At 45.9% G+C, this 17,354-nt stretch overlaps 1 protein-coding gene across 6 annotated transcripts in view; it reads left to right on the forward strand.

Moving 5' to 3' along the window:
• Nucleotides 1–17,354, forward strand: part of ELMOD1 (ELMO domain containing 1) — a 338,352-nt gene that overhangs the window by 104,033 nt on the left and 216,965 nt on the right. For all 6 annotated transcript variants that reach the window (XR_003856879.1, XM_029602451.1, XM_029602452.1 and 3 more), the window contains exon 4: nt 8,906–8,934. Coding sequence is in view for 5 of the 6 variants with exons in the window: in XM_029602451.1 (XP_029458311.1) it covers nt 8,906–8,934 (29 nt within the window). In the remaining variant the exon portion in view is untranslated. The remainder of the gene's footprint in view (nt 1–8,905; nt 8,935–17,354) is intronic.

Below are 17,354 nucleotides of genomic sequence, written 5' to 3' on the forward strand. Positions count from 1 at the left end.
ATGTTTAGAACACTTTCCACTATTTTTCCTGGCACTGAAGTCAGGCTAACCGGTCTGTAGTTTCCCGGATCGCCCCTGGAGCCCTTTTTAAATATTGGGGTTACATTTGCTATCCTCCAGTCTTCAGGTACAATGGATGATTTTAATGATAAGTTACAAATTTTTACTAATAGGTCTGAAATTTCATTTTTTAGTTCCTTCAGAACTCTGGGGTGTATACCATCCGGTGCAGGTGATTTACTACTCTTCAGTTTGTCAATCAGGCCTACCACATCTTCTAGGTTCACCGTGATTTGATTCAGTCCATCTGAATCATTACCCATGAAAACCTTCTCCATTACGGGTACCTCCCCAACATCCTCTTCAGTAAACACCGAAGCAAAGAAATCATTTAATCTTTCCGCGATGGCCTTCTCTTCTCTAAGTGCCCCTTTAACCCCTCGATCATCTAACGGTCCAACTGACTCCCTCACAGGCTTTCTGCTTCGGATATATTTAAAAAAGTTTTACTGTGAGTTTTTGCCTCTACAGCCAATTTCTTTTCAAATTCTCTCTTAGCCTGTCTTATCAATGTCTTACATTTAACTTGCCAATGTTTATGCTTTATCCTATTTTCTTCTGTTGGATCCTTCTTCCAATTTTTGAATGAAGATCTTTTGGCTAAAATAGCTTCTTTCACCTCCCCTTTTAACCATGCCGGTAATCGTTTTGCCTTCTTTCCACCTTTCTTAATGTGTGGAATACATCTGGACTGTGCTTCTAGAATGGTATTTTTTAACAATGACCACGCCTCTTGGACATTTTTTACTTTTGTAGCTGCTCCTTTCAGTTTTTTTCTAACAATTTTTCTCATTTTATCAAAGTTTCTCTTTTGAAAGTTTAGCACGAGAGCCTTGGATTTGCACACTGTTCCTTTTCCAGTCATTAAATCAAATTTGATCATATTATGATCACTATTGCCAAGCGGCCCCACCACCGTTACCTCTCTCACCAAGTCCTGTGCTCCACTGAGAATTAGATCTAAAATTGCTCCCTCTCTCGGTTCCTGAACCAATTGCTCCATAAAGCTATCATTTATTCCATCCAGGAACGTTATCTCTCTAGTGTGACCCGATGATACATTTACCCAGTCTATATTGGGGTAATTGAAGTCTCCCATTATTACTGCACTACCAATTTGGTTAGCTTCCCTAATTTCTCTTAGCATTTCACTGTCCATCTCACCATCTTGACCAGGTGGACGGTAGTATACCCCTATCACTGTAGTCTTCCCTGACACACAAGGGATTTCTACCCATAAAGATTCAATTTTGTATTTAGTCTCATGCAGGATGTTTATCCTGTTGGACTGTATGCCATCCCGGACATAAAGCGCCACACCTCCTCCCGACTGCTCCTCTCTGTCATTGCGATATAATTTGTACCCCGGTATAGCACTGTCCCATTGGTTATCCTCTTTCCACCATGTCTCTGAGATGCCAATTAAGTCTGTCATCATTTACTGCTGTACATTCTAATTCTCCCATCTTACTTCTTAGACTTCTGGCATTAGCATACAAACATTTCAAAGTTTGTTTTTTGTTTGTATTTTTATTCTGCTTTTTAATTGATAGGGATAAGTTAGAATTTTTTAGCTCAGGTGAGTTTTTAGTTACAGGCACTTGGACTACTTTTCTAATTATTGGAACCTCACTGTCGGGATGCCCTAATTCTAATGCATCATTAGTATCCTTTAAAGATACCTCTCTCCGAACCATGCGCTGCTGAGCGACTGTCTGCTTTCCCCTTTGTTCTAGTTTAAAAGCTGCTCTATCTCCTTTTTAAAGGTTAGCGCCAGCAGTCTGGTTCCACCCTGGTTAAGGTGCAGCCCATCCCTTCGGAAGAGACTCCCCCTTCCCCAAAAGCTTCCCCAGTTCCTAACAAAACTGAATCCCTCTTCCTTGCACCATCGTCTCATCCACGCATTGAGACTCCGGAGCTCTGCCTGCCTCTGGTGACCTGCACGTGGAACAGGAAGCATTTCAGAGAATGCTACCCTGGAGGTTCTGGATTTAATCTTTCTACCTAAGAGCTTAAATTTGGCTTCCAGAACCTCCCTCCCACATTTTCCTATGTCGTTGGTGCCCACGTGTACCACGACAGCCGGCTCCTCCCCAGCACTGTCTAAAATCCTATCTAGGTGACGCGTGAGGTCCGCCACCTTCGCACCAGGTAGGCATGTTACCAGGCGATCCTCACGCCCACCAGCCACCCAGCTATCTACATTCCTAATAATCGAATCACCAACTATGACGGCCGACCTAACCCTTCCCTCCTGGACAGTAGGCCTTGGGGAGATATCCTCAGTGCGAAAGGACAATGCATCACCTAGAGAGCAGGTCCTTGCTACAGGATCCTTTCCTGCTACACCTGGTTGGTGCTCTCCCATTATGAGACCTTCTTCCTCCAAGGCAGCACCAGGGCTGCCAGTCTGAAGTTGGGACTTGACTACTATGTCCCTGAAGGTCTCATCTATATACCTCTCTGTCTGCCTCAGCTCCTCCAGGTCTGCCACTCTAGCCTCCAGAGATCGGACTCGTTCTCTGAGAGCCAGGAGCTCTTTGCATCGCATGCACATGTACAACTTCTCACCGGTGGGTAAAAAATCATACATGTGACACTCGATGCAAAAGACTGGGAAGCCCCCCTCTTGCTGCTGGACTGCTGCCTTCATCTCAATTTTGATCAGTTCCTAGTTAAGTTTTAGGTTGCTATGGGAGTAGGAATGTGTCTAACTTCCTTTAAATGTATTAGTGAATTCACTATGTGTCTGGTAGTGGCCTACCGGGGTCTGATTGAATTCTCAGTAAAGTTTTTGTTGATGGTTTTTTTTTTTGTGAAAGTGGCACCTGCCTATAAATTAAGGGATGAGCTAGGGGTGGGTGGGCTGGGAAATACAAACAGTCTAACTTCAGTTAGTCAGCCTGAGTGACTCACTGCTCCCTTGATTAACAAATGTTGGTCCCTATTCAAACCCAATCACACTACCTCAACACCTTTCCAAGGTGAGTAACTGAGCTGAACTATTCAACTTTTTTACTTTGGTTTATACTGCTCCTAGCTTATTTCTAGCTTCTGGCTACTTTTTTGTGGGGGTTTTTTTTTTTTTTCAATACAATGCACTCAGTATTAAAACAAACAGTCAGCTCTTTAAAAGTCTGGAGAACACTCAGTTCTGCAGACTTTTAAAAATAAACACACTATCTACTGCTACCTTATTGACTGACTAAAAATACAAACAGTCTAACTTGTTTATTCACTGCCTACCTACTGCTACCTTATTGACTGACTATTTAAAAATGCAAACAGTCTAACTTGTTTATTCACTGGTTTCTGACTATTAAAGGCACAAACACACTAAATAATATTCCCAAATAGTTAACTTTGCCCCAATACTTTTAAAAAAGTCTAACACATCTAGCCATCCCTCCTGATCTAATTTGCTGGTTACCTGATCAAATAAATCAATCAGTAGCAAAACCATATAACTTCAGATCCTGCAATGTGTCGGATTCAAGATTTTTCACTATTTTTTTTCTCCAGAGGAGTCTCCATTGACTTCCATTACCAAAGTCAAAGTAACTGCCCTGAAATATCTAACCTCTTCCCTATAATCTACAATTATAGGGATTCATTTTTCAAAAGGTTTCTTTGTGTAAAATTGGCATATGCATATGTAAGAAGTGTGTACACGCATTTTGTATATGCTATTTTGAAAAATTTTGCAAGTATGTGCATACTTGTAACGTCACACGTAAATGTTAACAGGGAAAAAAAGGTTTAGGGTATCCAGTGTAGGGTTCAGAAGCGTGTGCATAAGTTGCTAGCTTGTAAGCAATATATACGCATACACATGTACATCTGTTAAGTAAATTGCAGAAATGAAACTGCACATGTCTTTTGTCTGCAGTTTTTGAGTGGGAGGTCAGGATTAAGTGGTGTGGGGTCAGGGTGAAGTACTGGATGGTCTGGTTCTCTTATCTCTGTCATCACAGTTTGAGTATGTCCTCTGAGGGATCATCCTCTACTGTGATACCACTATCAATTGATGTACCTCAGATCTCTGGTCCTAGGCCCTCTTTTCTTTCCTCTCTATGCTAATTCCTTTGGTGCTCTCATCTTCTCCCATGGCTTTCAGTACCATTTTTATCCTGATGAGACCCAGATTTACCACTACCGGAAATTTTATAAGAAATTCAGTCCCAAATCAGAGTCTGCTTGTCTGGCATTACTGTATGGATGTCCCACTGCTACCTTGAACTCAACATGGTCAAGACAGACCTCCTTATCTTCCTTCCAAAACCACTTCCCCTTCCCTCTTTCTCTAGTTTTGTGACCAACACTGTCATCCTCTCAGCCCGTAATCTTGGCGTCATCTTTAACTCCTCTCTTTCTCTATACATATCCAAAACACTGCTAAAATGTTTCAGTCCCTTTCTTTCTGAACACCTTATCCACTCTCATCATCTCCTGCTTAGACTACTGCAATCTGTTCCTTACAGTTTTTCCAGTGAACTGTCTCTCTCCATTACAGTCTATCCAAAATTCAGCTATACGACTTAACTTATGCCAAAGTCGCTACACCATAAACCCCTTGGCTCAGGTTACTACATTGGTTCCCTATCCATTTCTATAAAAAGTTCAAGCTCCTCCTATTCACCTAGAAGACCTTGTACTCTAGAGCAGCTGGAAAAGCTATCTCAACTTTTTCCAGCCCAAGGCACACCTACTTTATAAAAAACGTTGCTCTGTTTCATCATTATTTCCACTTTTTTGTGGTTCATGACAGGAATGCCTGTTGTCCCTTCTTTTATATCTTTTATCTATAGAACCATTGGCGCTCAAGATTAAAGCAGAATTTGGTATTGAAGATTTTCAGTTAGGATCTCAAGAATATCGTATTTGTTTATTTGCTAAATGATATGTTATCATTTTTGGGCAATCCCATGCAGGTGTTACCTCTTATTTTAGACATATTTAGTCATTTGGGGAAATTTGCAAGCTTAAAATTAAATACACATAAATCAGAAGCCCTAGCTTGTCAAAGATCATACGCGTGTGAACTGGCAGGGTCATTTCCCCTTTAGTTGGGCATTGGGTAAGCTTAAATACTTGGGGATCTGGATCCCTAGTTACAAATCTTTATTATATCAGTTAAACATACTTACCTTATCTGAATTTCAAACCCAACTTCAAGATTGGATGGATTTACCTTTCACATTATTTGGGAGGTGTGCTCTGTATAAAATGATTCTTTTTCCTAAATTGTTATACCCTTTACAAGTGGTCCATACTGGATACCAAATAAGAATTTGGCTTTTTTAAAATTCCTATTGGTTAACTTTTTATGAAGTGGTAAACGTGCTAGAGTGGGATATGTGAAGCTTTTGAGAGAAAAGCAATTTGGAGTTTTAAATCTCCCAGATATTAGATTTTATAATATTGCTTGTCAGATCAGGTTTTTGTGGGAATGGATTACATCTTCTTATGCATTTTGTACAAAAGATTTAATAGATAAGACAACTCCCTTTTCACCATTGGGTCTGCTTCATATGACAGAAGGAACTTTACCAGCTAATTGAAAGTTTGCCCTTTATTTAAGCCAGTTTATACAGCTTGGTGAACATTATGTAAATGGTGGGGGTATTTCTAGTGAAATTTCAGGTGTGCTCCCCCTGGTGGATAATACTGATTTTTCTCCTAGTTTGCAAAATACAATATTTTAGAAATGGATGAGAAAAGGTATTACAGATATTACAGCCTTGTATTATGTTGGAATGGGAATGTATAATCAATTGTGTGAACAATATTTATTTATTTAACATTTTCTATACTGACCTTCATGAAAAGATTCATATCAAACCGGTTTACATGGAACTTAGGGACTAACTAAATAACCATATAACAAGAAGACCAAAGCACAGTTACCTATAACAAGGAGATTGAACTTGGGGGCTAGAGTAGCCAGGAAGTAGAAGGACAGCAAAAACTAGAGGTTAAATACATATGTATATACTGGGACTGGTCCGAGAGTCCGAGAGAATATGATATACCACGGACTTATAAATGCACTACATACAATCTTTACAAAAAGATCTTGGAGATTTATTTCATGTGGAGTCTCTGATACAAATTCTTCATTCTATGGGGGAAAAAAAGAATAGGCTAGCTCACTGGTATAAGATATGTATGATTAAGACCAATCATGAGATTCTTCAGAATGTTGTCCACTGCTGGTCAGTCAATATTGGAGTAGAAGTCTCTTCAGAGACAGTGGCTCAGTGCTTTTTGCATTGTGCAAAGATCTCATTAGATAAATATCAAGAATTATTTTTAGGCTATTACATCACAGTTATACTGATAATGTCAAAGCCTATAAATATGGTATAGTATTATCAGATGATTGTACCAAATGTAAAATTGAGAAGGGTACTCGTCTTCATAAATTATTTTTGCGTCATAATTTATTTCCTTTTTGGGAAGAGGTCTTTTCAGTTATTCATAAGGTTACCTTTTTATTTCCAATTTCTGTTTCCCAGGGCAATCAGAACTTTATGTAGCATTGTTAATGGCCTTTCTGTTGCGCTCCTCCCGTGGCCGGAGCCACGGGAGGCGCTTACTTTCACGGCCCGGGCTGCCGCTGCTTCCTCGCTGCCCGGAGGCTGCCCTGAAACTTTACTTCCGCGGCGTGGAGGCTGTGCCACCGCCGCTCCTAGCTTTGCAGCTGGGCCGCTGACATTTCCCATTTCTTTGTGGCCAGGAGGCCGCATCCCCGGTCTCTCCTTCGCGGCTGGAGCAGCTCTCCGTCCTCCCTGTGCGGCCCGGAGGCCGTCCCTCATGTCGGGGCCTACCCTGAGGCCCAACTTCCTCCTGCTCCGACTCAGCCTTGTCAGCAGCAGGGACACCGCTATCCAGGGTCCTGCCCAGCTTCCTCTAGGGGTGGTCCTGCCTCTCGTCCCCTGATTTAAAGGAACAGCGCAGGTGGGGTTCATCTGGAACTCCTCCCAGGGTGTTCCCTTTCTGCCCTATAAAAGGGTTCTTCAGTCAGTCAGTCCTCGCTTCGGCAAGGGGCTAAGTCCTCCCATGGACTCCTCGTCTCCAGCTCCTACCCAGGCATTCTGCTCTTTATCCATGGATCTTCTTGGTCTCTGTTCTGATGTTCCGTGATATTCCTGATGTTCCGTGATGTTCCTGATGTTCCGTGATGTTCCTGATGTTCCGTGTAATTCCCAGCCTTATGTATCTGGTCCTAATGCTTCAGGTCCTGTAGGACCCGTGCCTCCGGAGATTCCTTGCTTTTAATCCGAGTTTCCAAGTTTTACCTTTGTCTTTCCAAGTCCCGACTCTGGAGGATCCGAGGGGTTACTGCAATCCTGCGCTAAGAGACTTCCTGAGCCTGTCCCGCTCCCCTGGTGGTCTGCAACCAGCTGCCCGGCTATGTAGGGCGCGTAGGGGACAGTGCGGTCCGCGACCAGCCCCACGTGCTGTGTAGGGCGCCTGAGGGCCTTGCTCATCCCTCTCTGTTTCCTGTCTTCGTCTCAAGCCACGTCTGAGTCTTCATTCCAAGCTCCTGGGCCTTCGGCCTTCTCCCACTGTGAACTCTGTCCGACCTGCCGCCTCTGCTGCACCCTGTGGCAGGTCCAAAAGGGCATGGAGTAGTCGAAGGACCACTCAGATACCCCCATTGCATTGGTGGTCTCATGGGTGTGCAGGTCGGTGGAGGATTCGAGGCTCCTGACTCCCAGACTTGGACTGTTCACACCGCAAGGGCACACACTCTCCTTGTCCCACGCTGGAGAGCTCCCAGTTGTGCTCCGTCCCATCGTCAGCGCAACACTTTCATGGTATCTTGCAATTCTGATTAAACCAGAATCTCCTCCCGCTTCTCTTTGGATTCAATGTTTGACAAATTGGATGCATATAGAGAGACTGGATATTATTTTTATGCAACAGCGGCTTTCTCAGGAGTACAAAAGAGCCTGGATGACATTTAATAACATTTTTGCCAGTTAGTACTGTTAGTTTTCCCCTTTTTTTGTTCAGGAAAACCTGTAACTAGGGATTCCTCATCTGTAAAGACAGAATATCTTGTTTGTCCTAAGAGAAAACAAAGATTCTTATCTGTAGCAGGGGTTCTCTAAGGACAGCAAGATATCAGACCTTACAGAATCCACCTGCCTTCCTTGGAAGTTGGCTTCTATTTATCTAGTTAAATATTGAATTGGCGAGGGCCGCATCATGATGGCAGTGATTTAGAATAGCACACATCCTTAGTAGAGCATGATTAAAGCTCTAGAAAGTATACAATCATCTCACCGATCCGGGCTCTGTTGGATAATGTCACCCACCTGTGACGTCTGAGATCCTGCTATCCTATTACAGGTAAGCAACTTTTACTTTATTGTTCCATGTACTGCCCCAGCTCCTATCTATCTATCTGTCTGTCTATAAACTCTTTTTATGGCAGATTTTGAATCATGTATTGAAGTTGCTTATACAACATAGCCTTTCTTCCCCCTTACCATGAATACGTAATAACCTCAGAAAATACTATGGTCTTGGTCAGCTGTCTAAGCTTCCCTCCTAAATTTTTGAACTTCCCTTGTATAATACCTAATCTGTTTCTAGCCAGATTATTGGTCCCCAAGTAGACTGTGACAGCAACTTCAGAATCATGTTTGTATTCCTGCTGAGCATTTGAATTTTTTGTTTTCCTCCTAATGTGTTCCCAAGTTAATGCCATAGATAACAGATTTCTCCAGCAGAAAGTTTTCTGCTCTTATGGGATCTTTCAAGTGTGCCCATGTCCAGTGTCTTAAGATGTGTTAAACATCAAATTAATTTTTATTCTTTTCTTTCTGAACAGAGACGTCGCTGAAAAACTCAAAAAGTAAGGTGAGAATTTTTGTCTTCATATTTCAAAAGGTTGGTTTTCTAAGTTTCTCTGTGTAAAATCAGTTGTCTAGATAAAAACAGACTTGTGGTAAATGCCTGCTTCTCTGGGCTCTGCTCATTCATCATAATATGTGATATCTGTCTGTTATGTTAAGCCATGCTTAAGTTTAGGACTTACTAAAAACACACAAAAGGCATTTTAATGTATTATGTATAAAATCAACTTTCTCACAGGACAAGCAGGATGGTAGTCCTCACATATGGGTGACATCATCAGGATGGAGCCCAATCATAGAACACTTTTGTCAAAGGTTTTAGAACTTTGACTGGCACATGCTGGGCATGTCCAGCATGGCACCAACCCTGCATCCAGCAGGGGTCCCCCTTCAGTCTCTTTTTTTTCCACGCAGCAGTAGCCACGAGGGTTAAGGAGCTCTCTAGAGATTCATAAGAACATGCCATACTGGGTCAGACCAAGGGTCCATCAAGCCTAGCATCCTGTTTCCAACAGTGGCCAATCCAGGCCATAAGAACCTGGCAAGTACCCAAAAACTAAGTCTATTCCATGCTACTGTTACTAGTAATAGCAGTGGCTATTTTCTAAGTCAACTTATTAATAGCAGGTAATGGACTTCTTCTCCAAGAACTTATCCAATCCTTTTTTTAAACACAGCTACACTAACTGCACTAACCACATTCTCTGGCAACAGATTCCAGAGTTTAATTGTGTGTTGAGTGAAAAAGAACTTTCTCCGATTAGTTTTAAATGTGCCACATGCTAACTTCATGGAGTGCCCCCTAGTCTTTCTATTATCTGAAAAAGTAAATAACTGATTCACATTAATCTGTTCTAGACCTCTCATGATTTTAAACACCTCTATCATATTCCCCCTCAACTGTCTCTTCTCCAAGCTGAAAAGTCCTAACCTCTTAGTCATTCCTCACAGGAATTTTTCCTCACGGAACTTCTTTCCAAAATTTCAAAAACTTCTACCCCACAGGGGTCCTCTATCGATTCCGTAGTCCACGGTCGTAAAGTAAGGCTTTACCCTCATTTGCGGTTGAATCCTGTCGAGTTTTCCCTTCGGGGCCTATTGGCCATCGACCGCACCGCGGCTAAATTTTTGACGAAGCCAAGGCGTCGGGTTTTCGTCAGTGCCCCGATTGTCCTCGGACAGTGTCCATCACAGACCCGCATAGGGTTTGTGTTTTGTGTTTGGGGTCGGACCATGACGTCTTAACTTGCACCAAATGTGCCCAAATGACACTGAAGGGCCGTAAGGCCTGCTCAGAGAAGATGGCATTTCTTTTTCAGGCAAAGCCACAGACTCCATTGAGCGCTTCGATATTGTCTGAGCCAGTGCCATCGACCTCTCGCCAGCAGCGGGGCACCTTTGCTGCCCACCCGGCACCAACTACTCAAAGGCGTCGACTTCTTCCTCTTTGGCTCCGGAGTAGGACCTAGGAGAACATCGTGAAAAGCATTGACAACATCATTGGAAGGCTCAGTCCGCTGATCCAGGCAAGTCCTCGGCATCTGCGTCGACAGAGCCACCGACAAAGAAATCCTGTCCAGAGAAGGGCCCCATCCTCCTCTGCAACTGGGTCACCGAGACATTCCCCCACCTTCATTGGTGCAGGGAGCCGCGACTTCACTTTCACCGGTGGATCCTCTGGCTATGCTAATGCTGCCTCCTTCTCCGGAGCTGGGGTTGCATGCCCTAGGCTTCCACGAGGAATTGGATCGGATGATCCAAGAGGCCATCGGAAAGGCACTACAGGTCTTCCAACCTCCATCGACACCGGCACCGTTACCAGCCCCAGTCCCCGACCCGATTCCCACAGCGCTCGCACTGCTACTTGGCAGGCTGGATGCGTTGATCGGTGCCCTTCCGGTGGAACTGAGGATACCAGTATGTCCAACGCCTTCCACCCCGATTCCTTTGTCATCGGAGGACGAGGAAACACCGAGGCCGGAACCTATGCCTGGGCCATGTGGGATCTTGCCACCGACTCGCACATCGATGTCACCGATTCCACTGGTACCTATCCTGCCATCGATACCGCATCGTCCTCAATCGGTGTCTCTATCGATGCCGTCTGTGCCTAGGCCTGATCCTTCAGGAATAGCACAATTACTTCCCTCTGGAGATTCTTTGGGAGCCGGTGATCAACCTTACAATCCTTGGACTGATGATAAGAAGATAAGAAATTGCCATGCTGGGTCAGACCAAGGGTCCATCAAGCCCAGCATCCTGTTTCCAACAGAGGCCAAAACCAGGCCACAAGAACCTGGCAATTACCCAAACACTAAGAAGATCCCATGCCACTGATGCAATTAATAGCAGTGGCTATTCCCTAAATAAATTTGATTAATAGCCGTTAATGGACTTCGCCTCCAAGAACTTATCCTGATTCTTCCCAGGATACTGATGATCTACCTTCAGAGCCATCTCCCCCAGAGGCGAGAAGATGTTCTCCTCCAGAGGACCTGTCCTTTATTAATTTTATAAAGGAAATGTCTGAAGCCATACCATTCCAACTTCAGACAGAAGAGGACTCCAGGCACAAGATGCTGGAAGTGCTCCAGTTCATAGATGCACCCAAGGAGATCATGTCCATACCTGTTCATGAAGTCCTCCTGGACTTGCTGAAGAGAAATTGGGAGCATCCAGGCTCTGTACCACCAGTGAATCGAAAAACAAATGCCACCTACCTGGTACAAACACCCCCTGGTTTCCAAAAATCATAGCTGGATCACCATTCTGTAGTTGTAGAGTCAGCCCAGAAAAAGGCACGACGTTCTAAGCCTCATTCTTCCATACCTCCAGGGAAAGAACAGAGGTCCCTGGATGCATTTAGTCGTCTTGTTTTCCATGGCTCAATGCTTATTTCTTGCATTGCTTCCTACCAGTTATATATGACCCAATATAACAGAGACCTATTTAAAAAGATCCAGGGTTTTTCTGAGTCTTTACCTGACCAGCTTCAGGATCAACTCAATGCCCTGGCTCAGAAGTGTCTAGATGCTGGCAAGCATGAGGTCCGTGCTGCCTATGACATTTTTGACACTGCTTCTAGGATGTCTGCAGCGGGGATTAGTGCATGAGGATGGGCCTCGCTGAAGTCCTCTGACTTAAGACCAGAAGTACAGGACCGGTTGGCTGACCTGCCCTGTGCTGGGGATAATCTCTTCGGGGACAAAATCCAGGAGACTATAGCACAACTCAAACACCACCACAAGATGCTATGCCAGCTTTCGTTGGTGCATTCTGATTTCCTGTCCACCTCTAAAAGGACATTCCGAAGAGACTCTAAATGGCCGTCCTTCAAGCCACGGAGATATTATCCTCCTGTTACTCAAGGTCGCCCCTCCAGACCTTACCAGAAAGGTCAGGGCAGACAATCCCAGCCTCAGAAAACCCAGCCAGCCCCTCCACCGGGCCCAGCTGCTGGATTTTGATTCCTCGCTGGAGAGCATAAGCCAACCTCCTCTACCGTCCGTACCCGTTGGCGGTCGGTTGTGCCACTTCACCAACATATGGCACATGATCACTTCAGATCAATGGGAACTCGCTGTACTGACTCAAGGTTACCACCTCAACTTCCTGACTGTACTGGCGGACTCCCCACCTCGGCTGACGTGGGGATCATCCGACCATTCCTCTCTTCTGGAGGAGGAGGAGGTTTCAACCCTCCTGAGGTCCCGGGCAATAGAACCAGTGCCCCTCTCCCAGCAGGGGCAGGGGTTCTATTCTCGGTATTTCCTCATTCCAAAAAAGTCAGGGGGAATTCGTCCAATCCTGGACCTGCGTGCCTTAAACAAGTATTTACAGAAGGAAAAGTTCAGGATGGTAACCTTGGGCTCTCTACTTTCTCTTCTGCAAAGAGGAGATTGGCTTTGCTCTCTGGATCTCGATCACTCCGTCTCATCGCAAATTCCTTCGATTCCTAGTTGGCCCCCGGCACTTCCAGTACCGGGTACTGCCATTCGGCCTAGCATCCGCACCTCGAGTCTTTATCAAGTGCCTCGTAGTGGTCGCGGCCTACCTGAGGTGTCAAGGCATCCATGTCTACCCTTATCTCGACGATTGGCTGATAAGGGCTCCAACTCAAAAGGACGCACTAGCCTCCTTACGTCTAACTCTCCATACATTGCTGTCTCTCAGATTTCTGATCAAGTATCCCAAGTCCAGTCTAGTTCCATTTCAAGCCCTATCCTTCATAGGAACCGACCTGGACACCATGCAGGCGAAAGCGTTCCTCCCTCAGGATCGTGTTCGTACCCTCATGTTCCTAGCGCAATGCCTCCAGGATTGAGATTACACAACAGCTCGTCATTTCCTCATTTTGCTGGGTCACATGGCATCCTCTGTACATGTCACTCCAATGGCACGCCTCACCATTTATTTATTTATTTATTTATTTAACATTTTTATATACCGAGGTTCTGGTAACAATGTTACTAATCACTTCGGTTTACATATAACTTTGGGATGACATAACATATGTGTCTTACAAAGAACAAGGAGATGAAGAACTGAGAGTCATGCAATGGAACCATGAGAACCATGAGAGTCATGCAATGGAATCTGAAGTCCCAGTGGTCTCAGGCTTATCATCCAATGTCCAGCATTGTACACATTATCAAGCAGCTCCGCCTGTCGCTAGCCTGGTGGCTGCGGCTCTCCAATCTCCTTCAAGGCCTTCCCTTTCAAGTTCCAAAACCTCAAATTATCCTGACAACGGACGCCTCCAACCTAGGTTGGGGTGCTCATGTCGAAGACCTGCAGACTCAGGAAACCTGGTCTCCAGAGGAAGCAAAACATCAGATAAATTTCCTGGAGCTTTGGGTGATCAGATATGCCCTCAAAGTCTTTCAGGATTGCCTCTCAAACAAGGCCATCCTAATTCAGACCGACAACCAGGAGGCGATGTGGTACATCAGAAAACAAGGGGGAACGGGCTCCTACCTTCTATGTCAGGAAGCTGCACAGATATGGGCGTGGGCTCTTTCCCACTTGATGTACCTCAGAGCGACCTACTTGGTGGGCATGGACAACGTTCTAGTGGACAAGTTGAGTCGAACCTTTCATCCGCACAAATGGTCTCTCAATCCCATGGTAGTGGACACAATCTTCCAACATTGGGGGTATCCACAAATAGACCTATTTGCGTCCATCCACAACCACAAAGTAGGCAACTTCTGCTTGCTCACTCACAGCTGCCACTCACAGCCGAGGGACGCTTTCGCCCTCTCGTGGTCCAGTGGTCTCCTCTATGCATATCCTCCACTTCCACTCATATCAAAGACTCTTGTGAAGTTACGAAGGAACAAGGGCTTAATGTTCTGATAGCCCTTCACTGGCCATGCCAAGTCTGGTTCCCAATCCTCCGGGACCTGTCAGTTCGCCGGTGCTTCCCTCTAGGGGTCAATCCGCTTCTGATAACTCAGAACGACGGGTGCCTACGCCACCCCAACCTCCAGGCCCTATCCCTGACGGCCTGGATGTTGAAAGGTTAATACTCCAACCCCTTAACCTTTCGGAGTCTGTATCCCGAGTCCTGGTAGCTTCACGAAAGCTTTCCATGAGACGCTCTTATCATTCTAAGTGGAAAAGGTTTACGGTCTGGTGCACGTCCATGTCCATAGACCCCTTCACTTGTTCCACTGCGAAGTTTCTGGATTATCTTTGGCATCTCTCAGAATCAGGCCTGAAAGCTTCCTCTATAAGGGTGCATGTCAGTTTGGTAGCCGCTTTCCACAACGGCTTGGGAGATGTCTCTATTTCGACACAACCCTTAGTCACATGCTTCATGAGAGGTTTGCTCCAGCTGAAACCTCCATTGCGCCCTCCGGCCCCCGCTTGGGACCTTAACATGGTCTTAGGATGGCTCATGAAACCTCCGTTTGAGCCTCTCCACTCCTGCGATCTCCGCTATCTCACCTGGAAAGTGATTTTTCTTCTCGCTATAACATCCGCTTGCAGAGTTAGTGAGTTACAGGCATTAGTCACCTACCCGCCTTACACTAAAATTCTACATGACATAGTGGTCCTCTGTACATACCCTAAGTTTTCACCAAAGGTAGTGTCGGAATTTCATCTTAATCAATCCATCATTTTACCTACTTTCTTTCCAAGGGACCCGTTCAAACCCAGAAGAACAGTCTCTACATTCCCTGGACTGCAAATGTGCCCTAGCCTTTTATCTGGAGCGCACATCAGCCCACAGGAAGTCCATTCAATTATTTGTTTCTTTCGATAACATCAGATTGGGAAATCCAGTGGGAAAACAGACCCTTTCCTCTTGGTTGGCGGACTGTATCTCCTTTTGCTAGCAGCAAGCAGGCATTCCGCTTCAAGACCGTGTAAAGGCACACTCTGTTAGGGCCATGGCAACCTCAGTGGCACACTTTCGTTCGGTGCCACTTATTGATATTTGTAAGGCTGCGACCTGGAGCTCTCTGCATACCTTCACAGCCCATTATTGCTTGGATAAGGCTGGCAGGCAAGATTCCATTTTTGGCCAGTCTATTCTACACACCTTATTCTCAGCTTTATTACCCAACATCCTCCCAGCAACCAGTTCAGGGTTTTCAGGATGCCCTCCTACCCTGTGCCTGTTGCACGTCTTTGGGTGCATTTGGTGCATTGCTCGGGCATCCTCAGCTCGCTACTCACCCATATGTGAGGGCTACCATCCTGCTTGTCCTGTGAGAAAGCAGAGTTGCTTACCTGTAACAGGTGTTCTCACAGGATAGCAGGATGTTAGTCCTCACGAAACCCGCCCGCCACCCCGCGGAGTTGGGTTCGCTTGCGATTTGTTATTTTATTTTTCGCACGTACTTCTTGCTATACACGAGACTGAAGGGAGACCCCTGCTAGATGCAGGGTTGGTGCCATGCTGAGCATTCCCAGTAGGTGCCAGTCAAAGTTCTAGAAACTTTGACAAAAGTGTTCCATGATTGGGCTCCATCCTGATGATGTCACCCATATGTGAGGACTAACATCCTGCTGTCCTGTGAGAACACCTGTTACAGGTAAACAACTCTGCTTTACTGCATTTCCGTAATGGTTTGTGGACCCTTGGCCCAAGGTGCGAGTTGTTACCACCTGTGGGGAGGAGCCCCACAGGTCCACACCGTCGGAAGGCGGTCAGGCATGGCAGGAGCTCTGGGTGAGAATCTGTGGAGAGGTCCCGAGGAACGGTGTGAGAGACATAGCAAGGAGGGACCCCCATAGTAAACAGGCAGGCTGGAGATCAGTACCTGGGCGGAGACCTCTGGGGATGGCGCTAGGCAGACCCAAGGAGCGGGAAGCACGAGACAGGACTTGCAGGAGGAGTACCGTAGAGGCAACCCCGAAGGAGGATACTGATGCGATGACGTAGGCTAACCCGCTGAGCAGGGAAGCCCAAGTCAGGTCTCCAGGTGATGACGTAGACAAGCCTGAGGAGCGGAAAGTACCGGCAGGCACCAGTGGTTGAACAAGGGTACTGCCCCGAGGAGCGGGGAAGCATAACTGTCTCTGGTGTCGAACGTAGGCACTGCCCCAAGGAGCGGGGAAGCACTGATAGTTCCAAGTGTAGAAAGTAGGCACTACCCCGAGGAGCAGGGAAGCATTGACAGTCTCTGGTATAGAACGTAGGCCCGAGGAGCGGGGAAGCATGGAGATAGAATTCCCAAGTGGTGAAGGCATTTCCCAGAGGCAGCCCCGAGGAGCGGGGAGGCGGCAGAATAGGACTTCTGGAAGGCGCAGGGGCAGCCTGAGGAGCGGGGGAAGCCAGGAGACCAGGTCTCCATAGAAAGCGCACGCAGGCTCCCGAGGAGTGGGTACTAGCCAGGGTCCAGAGTCCAGGTAGGGTCCGGAAACGTCACCACAGGTCCAACGGAGACAGGAGCTCAAAGCAGCGATGGAACTCATTGCTAAGTCAGCTAACTGGGGGCAAAGGTGGAGCTTAAGAACCCTGATCCAATGACATCATCAATCAGGGACGCCCCCAAGGTTCCTGCCGTAGCAGCTTCAAAAGAGGGCCCGGTGGCGCGCACCTAGGAAGGCCCGGAGTTGGCGTGGGTGGCAGTGGCATCCCCACTACCATGAGGAACCATGGGGTATGCGGCGGCAAAGACTAGCCCCCCGCTGCGAGCAGGACAGTGCAGGACGTGAGTAGACGCAGTCTGCGACCGGCGGTCATAACAATTTCTGCAGACAATAGGAACATCTGTTCATTTTTATATGTAAAACCTAACAATCTTCACAAATTACACTTCAAATATGAAACTAAGATTTGAAATGAACTCAATACAGTATAAAATAGCAGCACACAACAATAACTAAAAAAGGAAATGCATATTTCAGAATAAGATTTTTTAAGGAAATGGACGACACTAGAAACTGAATTTTCCCATTGATGGCAAG

Source organism: Rhinatrema bivittatum, chromosome 5, assembly GCF_901001135.1.
Source record: "Rhinatrema bivittatum chromosome 5, aRhiBiv1.1, whole genome shotgun sequence".
Classification (NCBI taxonomy): domain Eukaryota; kingdom Metazoa; phylum Chordata; class Amphibia; order Gymnophiona; family Rhinatrematidae; genus Rhinatrema; species Rhinatrema bivittatum.